General features: G+C 44.2%; 1 protein-coding gene across 1 annotated transcript in view; it reads right to left on the bottom strand.

Annotated features, from left to right (window-relative positions):
* Positions 1-1,819: 1,819 nt before the first annotated feature.
* Positions 1,820-16,429, bottom strand: part of LOC111973658 (ras GTPase-activating-like protein IQGAP2) — an 89,236-nt gene continuing 74,626 nt past the window's right edge. Inside the window, exons 26-38 of the mRNA XM_024001024.2 lie at positions 15,781-16,005; positions 14,974-15,114; positions 14,454-14,538; positions 13,977-14,209; positions 12,978-13,110; positions 10,307-10,409; positions 9,982-10,123; positions 7,717-7,804; positions 7,308-7,520; positions 7,033-7,193; positions 6,629-6,772; positions 4,165-4,273; positions 1,820-3,924 (exon numbers count right to left, since the gene is read on the bottom strand). Of these exons, the coding sequence (XP_023856792.1) occupies positions 3,811-3,924; positions 4,165-4,273; positions 6,629-6,772; positions 7,033-7,193; positions 7,308-7,520; positions 7,717-7,804; positions 9,982-10,123; positions 10,307-10,409; positions 12,978-13,110; positions 13,977-14,209; positions 14,454-14,538; positions 14,974-15,114; positions 15,781-16,005 (1,891 nt within the window). The 3' untranslated portion in view covers positions 1,820-3,810. The remainder of the gene's footprint in view (positions 3,925-4,164; positions 4,274-6,628; positions 6,773-7,032; positions 7,194-7,307; positions 7,521-7,716; positions 7,805-9,981; positions 10,124-10,306; positions 10,410-12,977; positions 13,111-13,976; positions 14,210-14,453; positions 14,539-14,973; positions 15,115-15,780; positions 16,006-16,429) is intronic.

The raw sequence follows: 16,429 nt of genomic DNA, 5'->3' as shown, positions 1-16,429 counted from the left end.
TAGGTGACAGACGCACCGGTTTGAGTGTGTCAAGAACTGCAACACTGCTGGTATTTTTCAAGCTCAACAGTTTCCTGTGTGTATCAAGAATGGTCCACCACCCAAAGGGCATCCAGGCAACGGCAGGCCAGTGGTCAAAAACAGGACAAAGGAGGCTGACACGAATTGTGATCCATAAAATAATGCACAACTCATCGTACCTTGATACGAATGGGGTACGGCAGCCGGGCTAAGGATCAAAAACACTGGATTGCCAGGTCTGATGAATCCCGGTTCCTGCTGTTTTATGCTGATGGGAGGACTAGGGTATGGTGAAAACCACTTTGTACATGCATCCATCATACCGTGTGTCAACATTGCAGGCTGGTGGTGGTGTGTTTTCATGGAACACATTGGTCCCCTTGATAAAAGTGGAGCAATGTTTGAATGTCACAGGATATCTGAACACCCTTGCCAAATCAGGTGCATCCCTTCATGGCAGCAGTGTATATCCATCTGCAAATAGTTTTTTTCACTGCAGGATAATGCCACAAGGCTAGGATTGTCTAGAAATGGTTCCACAAACATGACAGTGAATTCAGCTGATCTCAATCCAATTGAGCATCTGTGGGATGAGATGTAACAAGCTATTCGGATTAGAGATCTACTACCAGCCAACTTGACAACTGTGGGAAGCATTGGAGTCAACATGGGCCAGCATCCCTGTGGAATGCTTTTGACACCTTGTAGCGTCCATGCTCGACACATTGAGGCTGTTCTGAGGGCAAGCTGTTCTGAGGGCAAAGGGGTTGCAACTCAATATTAGGAAGGTGTTTGTAATGTTTTGTACACTCAGTCCATGTAGAGTGCACACTAACAACATTACTCAATATACAGTTGCAGCAACAAAGCATCTGCAGCAACAAAGCATTTGTATAATTGTACACACCGGTAGACTGGCATTAAAATATGTCCCTTGACATAACGCAAACAAGGAAAAAACGAAGAAAATTAGTAAGACAATTAAAGAGTAGTGCAATTAATTCCAGCTCTGCCACCTGATGAGTTGGACACAGTAAACAGTGGCAGCATCTCCTTGTCTCCTTACTTTCAGCTGAATTTGACTAAAGTACTGGACAGGTGAGAGCAAATGCCTGGTAGGCATCCACATGTTGCTTTCATCTATAATTTACAATGTTTTCAGTTCAGTGCAAATTTGTAAATAACTAGTCTCTCTGTCCCTGCCGCTGAAAAACATCCCCACCCCATGATGCTGCCACCACCATGCTTCACCATAGGGATGGTTGCCAGGTTTCCTCCAGACGTGACACTTGGCATTCAGTTCAATCTTTTTAATCTATATATATATATATAAGATCATTTCTATTCAGTGACCTAAACTACTATCTTGGACCAGGTGTCTTGAACAGGCTGTGTTGCACAGCTGGGGTGACATTAATGACAGTTAAAAAACAAAATCAGGCTTTATTATTTATTTGATGACCAAACAATTATTTTAAAATCATTTTCTTATAGCACTGTGTTAGTTTTGATAACAAACAAGAAAAATCACAGATATTTTGATTTAACCTCATTAAAACATTTGAAATGATTTATTTATACTTGACAGTATAATCTTTTTAAAAAGCAGTGAAACTAGGAAGAATAACTTCATTAATAGTCTTTAAAAGATATACAGCTTCCCAATTTACTGTATGTAGATTAAAAAGGCACTGGTTAACTACTGTACTTCAATCCATGCTGGCTATAGCTGGACAGGAATGTTGCGGTCTAATCTCCCATTCTGACCATTAGGCAATAGTGCATTGTACACATCTAATTCCAAAAAAAACTTTTTTTGACAATAACAATGTGTTTACTTACAGTGCATTTGGAATGTATTCAGACCCCTGGACTTTTTCCAAATTTTGTTACGTTACAGCCTTATTCTAAAATGGATAAAATGTATTGTTTTCCTTGTCAATATACACACAATACCCCATAATGACAAAGCGAACAGGTTTTAAGAAAACATAAATACCTTATTTACATAAGTATTCAGATCCATTGCTATGAGACTCGAAATTGAGCTCAGGAGCATCCGGTTTCAATTAATCATCCTTGAGATGTTTCTACCACTTGGGAGTCCACCTATGGTAAATTCAATTGATTGGACATGCTTTGGAAAGGCACACACCTGTCTATATAAAAGGTCCTACAGTTGACAGTGCATGTCAGAGCAAAGCAATGAGGTTGACGAAATTGTCCGTAGAGCTCCGAGGGGATTGGGTCGAGGCACAGATCTGGGGAAGGGTACCAAAAAAGGTCTGCAGCATTGAAGGTCCCGAAGAATAGTGGCCTCCATCATTCTTAAATGGAAAAAGTTTTGGAACCACTCTTCCTAGAGCTGGCCGCCCAGCCAAACTGAGTAATCGGGGGAGAAAGGCCTTTGTCAGGGAGGTGACCAAGAACACGATGGTCACTCTGACATAGCTCCAGAGGTCCTCTGTGGAGATGGGAGAACATTCCAGAAAGACAACCATCTCTGCAGCACTCCACCAATCAGGCCTTTATGGTAGTGGCCAGAAAAAAGCCACTTCTCAGTAAAAGGTACGACAGCCCGCTTGGAGTTTGCCAAAAGGCACTTACAGACTCTCCGACCATGAGAAACAAGATTCTCTGGTCTGATGACATCAAGATTGAACTCTATGCCTGAATGCCAAGTGTCACGTCTGGAGGAAACCTGGCAACCATCCCTATGGTGAAGCATGGTGGTGGCAGCATCATGGGGTGGGGATGTTTTTCAGCGGCAGGGACAGAGAGACTAGTCAGGATCAAGGGAAAGATTAACAGAGCAAAGTACAGAGAGATCATTGATGAAAACCTGCTCCAGCGCGCTCAGGACCTCCGACTGGGTTGAAGGGTCACCTTCCAACAGGATAAGGACGCTAAGCACTGTCAAGACATCGCAGGAGTGGCTTCGGGACAAGTCTCTTAAAGTCCTTGAGTGGCCCAGCCATGGCCCGGACTTGAACCCAATCTAAAATCTTTGGAGAGACCTGAAAATAGCTGTGCTGTGACGCTTCCCATCCAACTTGAGAGCTTGAGAGGATTTGCAGAGAAGAAAGGCAGAAACTCCCCAAATACAGGTGCGCCAAGCTTGTAGCGTTATACCCAAGAAGACTCGAGGCTGTAATCGCTGCCAAAGGTGCTTCAATAAAGTACTGAGTAAAGGGTCTGAATAATTTAGTAAATGTATTATTTCAGTTTTTTCTTTTTAATAAATTGGCAAAAATGTCTAAAAACCTGTTTTTGCTTTGTCATTATGTGGTATTTAATCAATTTTACAATAAGGCTGTAAAGTAACAAAATGTGGAAAAAGTCAAAGGGTCTGAATACTTTCCGAATGCACTGTATATAACTTCTACATATAAAATGTAAATGCCATTATAATATACTTCTGAAAAATATATTCCATGTACAATTAATTACCCAGTGGAAAACTGAACATGAAAAAAAAATACAATAATTAAGCAACAGATATAACATGACAATACAAGCAACAAACCCATTTCAATGTGAGCTTCATTTTGGTATAAAGTGATTAATCAAATGTGTGTGTGTGTGGCTCACCAGCCTAAGGGTGTGTGTGCGTGCAGGTGCGTGCGTGTGTTTAGCTCACCAGCCTGAGGATGGCCAGTCAGACGTACATAACACGTTAACCACCATTCAAACATCCTATCCCAATTGTTGCTTTGTCAAAAGGCACACAATCCTTTCACACCTATGCCCACTTAATCTTTTCCCATCCATCTTTGGTTCAATAATCCCTCATTTTCCATAGAACTTCTTGTTGAGGAGGAAGATGAGCAGGTTGACGTTGACTTTGGCTTTGTCAAACATCTTCATCACCGCCACTCCCTCGTACTGCAGCTGGAGCAGATCCTAGATAGGGACAGTGACACAGAGACAACAGTCAACTATGGTTCTACGATGATATAAAATAAAATATATATTTTAAATAACTATGGAACTACGGCTGGAGGAGCTCCTACACGGGACAGAGACAACAGACAGAAACATGTCCTAGTCAACAGACAGGGACACGGAACTATCAGTCTGTCAGCATGACAGAGAGGAGCCTTGACAACCATGAGTTGTCGTCATTTGGGAGAAAAGCATCACCTGGAAATGGAGTTGGACTTTTTCCATCTCAACTCCCATGAACTTGGCCTTCACCTCAAAGTCCCCAACTTCCTCACTGGGAGAGATGTCAAACATTACATTTTTGAACCTGAGAAAAGACAAAAACATGCAATTGAATTAATCAAATTAAAAAACAGGATACAGACACAGATAAGACAATAGCAGGACTATAGTTGGTTAAGGTCACAATGTCAGGACAGACTTGTTTTGGCATAACATTTMAATGTAAATTGTGAGAAATAGTATGATCAGAAATATAAGCTTAGATATCCAATTTTCTCAAAAGGTTTCTGAAATGCATTGACGATATTGGGCCATAGTGTAGTGCAGGGGTGTCAAACTCAAATACCCAGTGGGCCAAAATGTAAAACCTGAACAAAGTCGCGGGCCAACATTGAACAAATGAACCTTTTAATATGGACCCAAACAAGTTTTGCTTTAACATTGAATATGGAACAAGCATCGCTTATTACCATACAATATATAATTTAATAGTGGAGACATGCAAAATCGAATTTCAAATGAAAATACACATCAATGGCATTCATTTATTAAATAAATAAAATGTAATTCTGCTCAGGCTCACGTTTGAAAATGCTTGCTTTTTCTCTGGCATACGAGTTCACAAACTTTCATCATGCACTTTTTCACGAACTCTCCCTCATTAAAGGCCGGGCTGATTTTGCGATCTCTGCTGCCACTATATAACTAGCCTTTACAGCAGCCTCACTTTGTGATGTGGCTTTTTTGAACATATTCTGTTGTGAAACCAAAACTTCTTTTCATCTCCTCTACTTTCTGGCTCCTTTGAGTCATGTCCAGGTCCTTGTATTTGTCATGGTGTTTCGTTTCATAGTGTCGTCTAATGTTGACTCCTTACTTACACCACGTTGACTCACAAACAAGACAAACAGGTTTGTCTTTTACATATGTAAAACAGATTATTCGCCTCCCACTTGTCCAGAAAGCTCCTGTTTTCTGCCTTTCTTTTCGCCATTTTTGGGAAGGGATAGCGCGCTGACAGTTGTAGCGTCTATGTTGCTATGACTACTGTCACAGAGGAGAGGGCGTTTCTGGGTCCTGTCCTGATTGGCGCGCGAAAACAACAGCAGAGCATTATGGGATTCGTAGTATTAGCGGTGAATGCGCTGTATAATACCGGCGGGCCAGCTCTAGTAGTAATTTGGTATTGTCTCGCGGGCCAAATATAATTACCCCGCGGGCCAAATTTGGCCCGCGGGCCAGAGTTTGACACCCATGGTGTAGTGTGTTTAACTGGCTTTAAAGAGGACATAGCGATGCCTTCTAGATACTAGCTCTCAGTTTCCACTTTGACATGGCCTGGAACTCCCACAGAGCAGTGAGGAGCCACAGGAGCTGACTTTGGCTCTCCTCAGCGCCACTCTAGCTAGAACAGCCTGACCAAAACATGAAGGACAGGAGCGAGTGTTCGGAGAGGGAGAGCGAGAGAAAGTGAAGGAGAGAGAGTGGGGGATAGAGCAAAAAATACAGAGAGACAGAGAGAAACAAGAGAGAGAGAACACTGTGGGTTTCTGTATGGACAATGTCCCTTAATGAGGTTGTTCCTTCCTCCCCATCTCACATAGAGCTAACACAGCTCACATCAAAGACCTGCCCTTGTCCCCATCCAAATACTTTACCCACGCATCCTTCCTTTCTCCCTTTATTTAGAGTTATCACTGATCTGATTGGTGAAAGCTATGAAAGGCTCATGCATTTGTGAAAGTATTGGCGAATGTTCCCTTGACTAGCACAATACCCGAGACCTAGTCTGGTACCAACTCACGTCAGGATTCAATACCATGTTCACATTTGGTGTCCATAGACGGGTTGTCTGACAACGTCACGAAAATGCTGCACATGCATCGCAGGGGTAGAAGGCCATCTGCTGTTATGATTCTGAACAGTCAGATCGCTAGCAACAATGACAAAAAGCTGCCATGTGGGGAATCGTAAGTCGCTTGTTTTAGCTCGTTGTAACTTGTTCTTGATACCATGCCTTGTTTTGAGGTGTTTTGACTGATGTCATGTCTATGATAATATGGCAACAATTTGCTAGCTAGCTATCAACTGTAACAATGTATTCGAGAGACAAATGCATGTTTTCAATAAACATTTACAGACGAAATATAGTTTACATGTTGTCAATCATATGATTCTAAGCCAACCTCTGTTTCGCCCCGAAGATGCGCACGCATCAGTTTTGTTAAACACACCCATCTATACTCCAAGTCAACCACACACTACCTCTGAATCACAAAACCCTGGCTATTCGTTGTAAAACGTTTTTCCGTTGCATAACATTTTGCTATGGTTTGAAATTGTGTGTACAAATGAATACTACTCCGGTTTCGGGAAGTTGATGTCACTGCAGAATGCTAAGCTAGCTAGGACCAGCTGTCCTCAGTGCTGCTCCACTCACTGGTTGGTCTGCAGCCCCTCTATCTCCAGGATCACTCCCTTCTCGTGCAGTCGGGCAGCCGTATACTTCAGAGACTGATGCTTCCACTTCTTACTGCCCTTCTCCTCCACCTTCCTTTCTAGCTTGATAGACCGCCGCGTGTTCCTGCGGACACACACACACACGCGCCAGATAAGACACAAGCATGGAAGTCACACAAACACAACACATCAAGTTTTGAATAGTACCAATAGCAATGACAATATATTTCAACACTAGCCCATATGGCCCAATTCCAAACCAATCCATCCTCTCCATCTCTAGATCCTTGTTGACTTGCAAGGCCCTGTACAGTGTTTGTGAAGTTCAGATGAACTTCGACTTATGGTTAGTGGCGAGGGATGGGTTTTGTAGGGAACACTCACTTCCTGTTGAGGTTGTCGAGGCAGGTCTTGATGTAAGTGTCGTAGTAGTTGGTCTGGTCCTGATAGAAGGCTGTCTTGGAGTTGAGCGCGCTCAGTGCCTGCTGGAGCTTCACCAGCTCCGCCTTCCTCCTCTGTCTGTAGCGTCTCTGGTAACGAATGTCCTGTCAATCACACGCAGGAGGGACATGATAGGTTAAATTGGTTATCTACAACACAAACGCTGAAGGCCATCAGTGTGCGTGTGTGTGTGTGTGTGTGTTTGTGCGCATTTGTACCTTGGCGATGTCGTTGATGAGGTCCTGGTACATGTTGCTAGCGGTGACCAGGCCAGCCTGCTCCAGGGTTCGGAGGTTGCGGAGGATCTTCCTCTTCTTCTGCTCTAGAGGCAGCTGTCTGTCCTCCAGCACCGCCTGGCTGCTCTTCAGCCCCTCTGGGGTCTGGGCGTCCTGCACCGCACGCAGCGCCACAACCTTAGAATGCTCACACTCCTACAGGACAGCACAGGTAGGAAGAGGCAGACACACAAAAACAGAAAGGAAAGTTAGCATGACTAGTCAGTCCACTCTTTCCCACTCTGGCACGACACAAAGGGAAAAGCATAAAAATAAAACCACTAATAGAGAAGTAGGCTATTTGAGGTGTGTGGTTGGCTGGGCTGTGTAAGGGTCATCATTATGACATCACCTGGAGGGCAGAGGCCGGGGTCTCAAGGGTCTCTGGGAGAGTGTCTCCTGGCTGGATCCTGATCACATCTACTATCAGCTTCTTAGTCCTGAGAGAGAGAGAGAGACCGAGAGAGAGGTAGATGGAGACGGATTAAAAAGGATTATAATGTCATTTCAACTAAACAGCGTAGCTCTCCTCAAACATTTAAGTCTTGTTGATTTGGTAGTGTGTTGAGCTCTGGCCTCTGCTTTGCACTGGGCTCAGGGGGAGAGCAAACATCTTGCTATGTTAACACACACACAATGGACATGTCACTGTCCCGTTGGAGTTTCCATGACTCTGCAGTAGGGCATGACGCCACTCAAACACATTTCCTGTTTTCTGACCCAGTGCATGGTGGACCAACACTTACCAGGACCACAGTGACACTCTGTATGCCTCCCAAATGGCAGCCTATCCCCTTTATAGGGCCCTGGTCAAAAGCGGGGCCCTACAAAGGAGTAGCGCACTATTAAGAGTAGGGGCGCCATTTGGGACAGAGCCTGAGACAGTAGAGCTGGAGGGTTGACATCCCAAACATCTCAACTACTGTAGGTCAGATGAACAGAGTTGTCTAGAGATACCATTTATAGTATCATAGGTAGGACCAGGAGGTTTTCCTGACCACATGATTAGTCGTGATTATTGGTGCTCATGTCGCAGGAAACATGATGTATACATTCACATCAGCAGAACAGAGGCCGTCTTTTAAACACAGCCTTCAAGGAAGAGCAAGAAATTGGCTAAAAATGTCAGGACAGGAAGTGGTAGTGGAGCAGGAAAGAGTACGTAGAGCTGTCACTGAGCAATAGCCACTGTTGTTATTTATGTATGTACCTACTGGAACGTCATAACAGCATTGAAACAGTGTTTCTTCTGGCTTCTTCCAAGTTTGCTTGGTCAGAACAAAACAGCTCACAGTGCAGTCTCCAGGGTTGGGTAGGTTACTTTCTAAATGTAATCCATTAGTTACTAGTTACCTGTCAAATTGTAATCAGTAACGTAACTTTTGGATTACCCAAACTCAGTAACGTAATCTGATTACATTCAGTTACTTTTAGATGACTTTCCCCTTAAGAGGCATTAGAAGAAGACAAAATTGTATGTTAGCAATTAAATGACATCTATTGCAGGATAAATCAATGTTAAAGTTTACATAGCTGGCCATATATGGATATTAAATGTAACTTTATGGGTTGGTTATGTAGGCTTCTTCTAACCCATCGCTTTCTACTACATATAATATGATTAAATTACATCTTTACATTAATATATCTAACTTACAAGTCCAAAAYTTGATCTTGCAACTACAGATTGCCACTAAGTCTATCAAAAGCGTGTGAGTTGAGAACAGGCCTATGGATAAAAAAAAAAAATCAGTATGAATTAGATTGAGCAATAAAAGCCCCACTTTTAATCCACAGGCAGGGATCCGCACTGTACAGCTGTTGCAAAAGCGCATTTTTCATTGGCTGTCCACTGGTTTCAAAAACAATGATTGATAGGCAGCTTAAACATCTTGAATTCAACCATTATTGGGTTCAAATACACATTTAGATTTGTMAACAGCCATCCACAACAACCACAATCCGTAAGGCACAAATAGCTAAATGAGAGAGCAGCAGTGTGATTCACATAAATGCGCTATGTAGATAGCAATAAGTTATATCCATATCGCCGTAGACTACACCACTGCTGTCATCCGTACCTTCAAGCGTTTATTCAAGTTGGATAATCTTTGGATGCCGACAGCAGTCGTACCATTGGAAGACCGCTTGGACTGTAGCCAACAAAAACCTATTCCTGCTCTTTTCCAGCGGTCCATCAAACACATTTGGTGTGTCATCATAGTGGTCTCTGACTTGTGGTCAGACTRGCTCAGGTGGAACAAACTTGAACTTGCGCCTTTTTTCAATGCTGATTTGAATGTCATTGAGAAAACAGTGTCAAATATTTTTATGCGCAAACATCCTTTCTGAATTTATAAGTAATCCTCAAATTAATCATCTAGTTTTTCAAAAGTATCTGTATTCTGATTACAATATTGTAGCTGGTAACAATGGATTAGTTACCCTTTTTTTGTAATCCCTTACATGTAACGGATTACATGTAATCCGTTATTCCCCAACCCTGGCAGTCTCTGTGTGTGGATGGAGATTCTAATAGGTCACCATAATGGAGAGTCAATAAGAGATCCACTATATAGGGAATAGGGTGCCATTGGGGACTCATCCAGTGTCTTACTTCATCATCAGGCCCTTCGTGTCCTTGTCATCTCCCTCCAGAAGCTCAAACTTGCTGGTGAGTGTGAGGGAGATCTCCGTCTTAGCCAGCTGACTCAGGGTGCTCTCCTTGTTGGGATGGTTAGGATCCACGGCTCCTTCACCTGGAGAAAAGACAAACACGCTTAGCTCTCCCTGCAGGCAGCTTCCTGACTCATTCTGAGACTGTGTGTACATGCTTATCACAAATTAGGATTCTGTCCTGTAAATGGATCTTCTAATGCCGTGTGTTTCTAATGTCTGGGAGGAACTGTGGCGTGTAAGAGGTATGGTGGTGTGTGTGGTACCCAGCAGTGCCTCCACATCAGGCGCGTCCCCCAGGTCCTCCAGCAGCTCATGCAGCAGGTCGTTGTGGTCGGGGGAGATGGCCTCCAGGTGCTCCAACACCAGCTAGGACACACACACACGGTTAATCACAGTAGCTAGGACACATACACGGTTAATCACAGTAGCTAGGACACATACACGGTTTAATCACAGTAGCTAGGACACATACACGGTTTAATCACAGTAGCTAGGACACATCAGGTTAAATCACAGTAGCTAGGACACACACACACACAGTTAATCACAGTAGCTAGACACACACACACACACACACACGGTTAATCACAGTAGCTAGGACACACACACATACACACGGTTAATCACAGTAGCTAGGACACACACACATACACACGGTTAATCACAGTAGCTAGGACACACACACACACGGTTAATCACAGTAGCTAGGACACACACACACACGGTTAATCACAGTAGCTAGGACACACACACACACACGGTTAATCACAGTAGCTAGGAACACACACACACACGGTTAATCACAGTAGCTAGGACACCCACCACACACCACGGTTAATCACAGTAGCTAGGACACAACACACACGGTTAATCACAGTAGCTAGGACACACACACACACGGTTAACACTAGCTAGGAACACACACACGGTTAACACTAGCTAGGACACACACACACGGTTAACACTAGCTGGACACACACACGGTTAACACTAGCGAGGACACACACACGGTTAACACTAGCGAGGACACACACACGGTTAACACTAGGCGAGGGACACACACCGGTTAACACTAGCTGAGGACACACACGGTTAACACTAGCTAGGACACACACGGTTAACACTAGCTAGGAACACACGGTTAACACTAGCTAGGAACACAGCGTACACACTAGCTAGGCACACGGTTACACTAGCTAGGCACACACACGGTTAACACTAGTAGGACACACACGGTTAACACTAGCTAGGACACACACGGTTAATCACAGTAGCTAGGACCACACGGTTAATCACAGTAGCTAGGACACACCACACCACACACACGGTTAACAGTAGCTAGGACACACACACACACCACACACACGGTTAAACTAGCTAGGACACACACACGGTTAACACTAGCTAGACACACACACACACACCACGGTTAACACTAGCTAGGACACACACACATACACCGGTTAACACTAGTCGGACACACACACACACACACACGGTTAACACTAGCTAGGACACACACACACACGGTTAACACTAGCTAGGACACACACACACGGTTAACACACTAGCAGGAACACACACGGTTACACTAGCTAGGACACACACACACACGGTTAACACTAGCTAGGACACACACACACACGGTTAACACTAGCTAGGACACACACAATGGTTAACACTAGCTAGGACACACACACACAGTTAACACTAGCCAGGACACACACACGGTTAACTAGCCAGGACACACACACGGTTAACACTAGCGAGGACACACCAGTTAACACTAGCGAGGACACACACAGGTTAACACTAGCCAGGACACACACACGGTTAACACGAGCTAGGACACACACGGTTAACACTAGCTAGGACACACACGGTTAACACTAGCTAGGACACACACGGTTACACTAGCTAGGCACACACGGTTAACACTAGCGAGGACACACACGGTTAACACTAGCGAGGACACACACGGTTAACACTAGCGAGGACCACACACGGTTAACACTATCGAGAACACACCACGGTTAACACTAGCGAGGACACACACGGTTAACACGAGCTAGACACACACACGTTAACACTAGCTAGGACACACACGGTTAACATAGCTGGACACACACGGTTAACACTAGCGAGGACACACACGGTTAACACTAGCTAGGACACACACGGTTAACACGAGCTAGGACACACACGGTTAACACTAGCTAGGACACACACGGTTAACACTAGCTAGGACACACACAGTTAACACTAGCTAGGACACACACGGTTAACCTGCTAGGACACCACGGTAACACTACGGACACACGGTTAAACACTAGCTAGGACACACACGGTTAACACTAGCTAGGACCACACGGTTAACACTAGCTAGGACACACACACACACGGTTAAAACTAGCTACGACACACACACACACACGGTTAACACTAGCTACAACACACAGCAACATAGTTAACACCAGCTAGGACACACACAATACACACGGCACTTTTGTGTTATCTACTAGACACGCTTTTCTCCAACCCTAGGCCTCTCCAGCTCAAGATGTATGTAAGCTCTGTGTGAGATAACAGTTCATGAGGTCAGCCCTGTTCTTCAAGAGTCCGTCAAATCAATCTCAGCCCTACATCTCTCTCTCATCGGAGACGTCTAGAACCTCTGATGTCCTGCGTTATACACAAGAGGTCTGTCACCATTACCACTCCCTTACCCAGGGGATGGAGATAAGAGAAGGGGGCAGTAGGTTCCAGAGAGGGGCAATAGAGTCCTAGGTCACGTCCCAAACGGAACCTTATTCCCTAAATAGTGCACTACCTTTGACCAGGGCCCATAGAGCTCAGGTCAAAGCCCTGGTCAAAGTTAGAGCACTATATAGGAAACGGGGTGCCATTTGGGATGCACCCATAGCCTGGGCTTACCGAGTGTGTGTTGATGATCTCATCTATAGAGATGTAGATGACAGGCTTGCTCAGAGTCACCATGTCAGAGTACTCATCCACGTTGAACTTCTCCTCTGGCTCGGGGACATCACACGCAGCCTGGAAAAACACCCTGCCAGACAGGATCAAAGCATTCGGGTTGTTCACTACCACACCAGGAAGATTTAAAAAAATGTTTTATTGAACCTTTATTTAACTAGYCAAGTTAAGAACAAATTCTTATTTTCAATGACAGCCTACACCGGCCAAACCCGGACGACGCTGGGCCAATTGTGCGCCGCCCTATGGGACTCCCCATCACGGCTGGTTGTGATACAGCCTGGATTCGAACCAGGGTGTCTGTAGTGACGGCTGTAGTGCCTTAGACCACTGTGCCACTCGGGAGACCCAGATAACGGGACACATTTGTAATAGTAATATTATCAGTTTACAAGGAACCATATATTTCTGATATCTACCCCAAAATAAACAAAACAACAAATAATATTGAAATCAACATAACGCCTTAAAGACAAAACATATCCTGTTGAATCAGGGTTTCTTCAAAAAAATTGACAGTTGTGGTTTTCAGTGACTGGAGTTCAAATTGATTTCCAGTAAAGATGAGTCAACTCTGTTTGGAGGGAGGGGCAGAGAACTCAACTGTGTCCCTTTCTCTCACTCTCTGTGTGTGTGTGTCTAGTGTTTGAGTGTGTGTGTGTCTTGAGTTTGAGTGAAGACACACTACCCCACTTTCCTGGCCGACTTCTGCACTTTCACACAGACACTTCCTCTTTCTCCTGGCTCACCTTTGGCTCACGTCAACTTAACCCTGTTCTGACTTTCCTGTGACCTCCCAAGCGTTTCCCGCTACAGCCCGCTCTGTCTTAAATGATTCCTTTCTGCTTCATTAGATGGAACATTTCTCTGAGCAGTTCTATACAGAGTGAAAGTGAACATTATCCAATAGGCTTGAAAGTTGTAGTTCTTTACTCTCACCTGAACTTTTGGTAGGTCTGGGAGATGTAGTTATTCATGGAGGTCATGTGGGCATTCTCTCCCTCGAACAGCTTGTTGGCGGCGGCATGCTGCAGCATCTTGGCCACGGAGCCCAGGTTACGACGCTGGTCAGAGTGGAGCTGACCTCCGGCTGACATGTCTATGATGTCGAAGCCGTCTGGAGCCACTATGGCTGGGTTCATGTAGCGGTAGTACAGCAGGTTCCCTACAATCTGACAGCCGACACACACACACACACACAGTTAAATATAGCTTCATGGCGTCACAAAGTGCTGTCATAAAGACCTGTATTAATCAGTACAAACTGGAGATGCTGAATATTTGCATGGGGACGACAGTGTCAGGGAACACTAAAGGAACTTGATATTACCTAACCAATATCAGCAACATGAATGAAAGGTGTATGAATGGCAAAAGAGAGAACATTCATGAGATGTAATACTTAAAGCCTTGTACCTTCAACAACTCATCCTCTGTAGCATCTGGGAACTTTTCATGAAGTGAATTTTTCAGGACCTTTGCAACGTACCTCATGCCATAGCTACATGCACAACAACAACAAAACATGGACAAGATGTGAAACCAGCATGCATTAAAAATATACACAACATAGTGAATTGATGCACAAATGATGGGGCGCATCAACATAAAATGCAGGGGACCATGACCATTTCAGAAAATGAGGGGTGTATTTTGGTCTGTTGTATAAAATAACACTGTGGTGCCCCCCTGTGGAGTATACTGAGCACTGCAGAGTGGGGATTCAACAGTTGTCTAAACCAGAAGCTATGTAACATGGATGGGTTGTAACCCTCTGGCCTCTCTAAGCACTGTTTTGTCTACCCTTCCACTAACACACCACTGGGGTTGCCTCCCAAATGGAACACTATGTCCGTTGTAGTGCACAACTTTTGACCAGGGCAGGAAAGGAAAAAGGACGCATTTTTTAAGAATTCCAACCAGGCCTTAGACTTACGGGATGTTGTCCAGTGACGACACGATGGAGTTGAGCACTTTGTCTGTGGCTGTCCGCAGCGCCTGACTGGAGGACTCCAGCTTGGCACGTACTTCCTCGTGTGACATGGCCTGGTCCGGGGTCACCTCGTAAGGCAGTTTACTGAGAGAGGTAGGACAACATTGAGGTCAGTGTATGTTTGTGTGAGTGTACGCATGTTGTCTATGTGTGTGTGTGTGATTGTATTTGTGTGTGCAGTGGTGGAAGAAGTATGCAATTTTCATACTTGAGTAAAAGTTTAGATACCTTAATAGAAAGTTACTCAAGTAAAAGTAAAAGTCACCCAGTAAAATACTACTTGAGTAAAAGTATTTGGTTTAAAATATACTTCAGTATCAAAAGTAAATCGAATTATTAAAATATACTTAAGTATCAAAAGTAAAAGTATAAATCATTTCAAATTCCTTACAGTAAGCAAAGTGGACGGCACCATGTTCTTGTTTTTAAAAATGTATGGATAGCCAGGGTCACACTCCAACACTCAGACATTATTTACAAAAGATGCATTTGTGTTTAGTGAGTCCGCCAGACCATAGGCAGTAGGGATGACCACGTGTTCTCTTGATAAGTGCGTGAATTTCAGCAGTACTTTGGGTTGTCAGGGAAAATGTATGGAGTAAAGAAGTTGTCAAAAATTTACATTTTCTTTAGGAATGTAATGAAGTAAATGTTGGCAAAAATATAAATAGTAAAGTACAGACACCCCAAAAAACTACTTAAGTAGTACTTTAAAGTATTTTTTCACCACTGTCTGTGTGTGTACCCCACCTGGCCTCTCCAGTGTTGGTCTCCAGCTGGTTGACCCAAGCCTTGTACACTTCCACAGGGTTGGTGTTGATGCCCAGGCCCTTGTCCTCGATGATCTCCTTGACCACAGGTGCCAGCAGCTGCCTCAGCGTGTTGTGACCACGGGCTCCACGGTTGAAGCTCACCACCATCTTGATGACCGTGGGGTTCCCAGTCACGATGTCCTGGATCTGATCCACCTTGGACCTGAGGGAGAGCAAGAGAGACACATTTTATCATGCAACCATATTATTCCTTTATATTCAGGAAACATCAGACAACTTATATATAATACTGTATATGATTGGAGAGGATCCTTGAGTTATGAAGTAAGAGGGAACGTGGATTACTGTCTGTTGCACTCAGTGCTACTGTACATCGTTGCCTTAACATGAGTGCAAAGAAATAATGGCACCCAGGCTAGACCATCTGTAGTAACTATATAAGGGAGGTTTGGGACAGGTGAAAGTTCCACTCACTTGATCTCCTCCTCCAGAGCGGTCTTGAAGAGTTTGAGCAGCAGGTACTCCTCTCTCTGGTTGGAGGCGTAGTTATACAGGGTGAAGATCACTGTGTCCATGAACTTAGTAGACTTGTTCTGGGGCATCTGGAAGATCAACTTGGCCAGGTA

Source organism: Salvelinus sp. IW2-2015, linkage group LG15, assembly GCF_002910315.2.
Source record: "Salvelinus sp. IW2-2015 linkage group LG15, ASM291031v2, whole genome shotgun sequence".
NCBI lineage: Eukaryota > Metazoa > Chordata > Actinopteri > Salmoniformes > Salmonidae > Salvelinus > Salvelinus sp. IW2-2015.
Note: the sequence above shows the minus strand (reverse complement) of the source record. Positions and strands in the feature narration are given on the sequence as shown.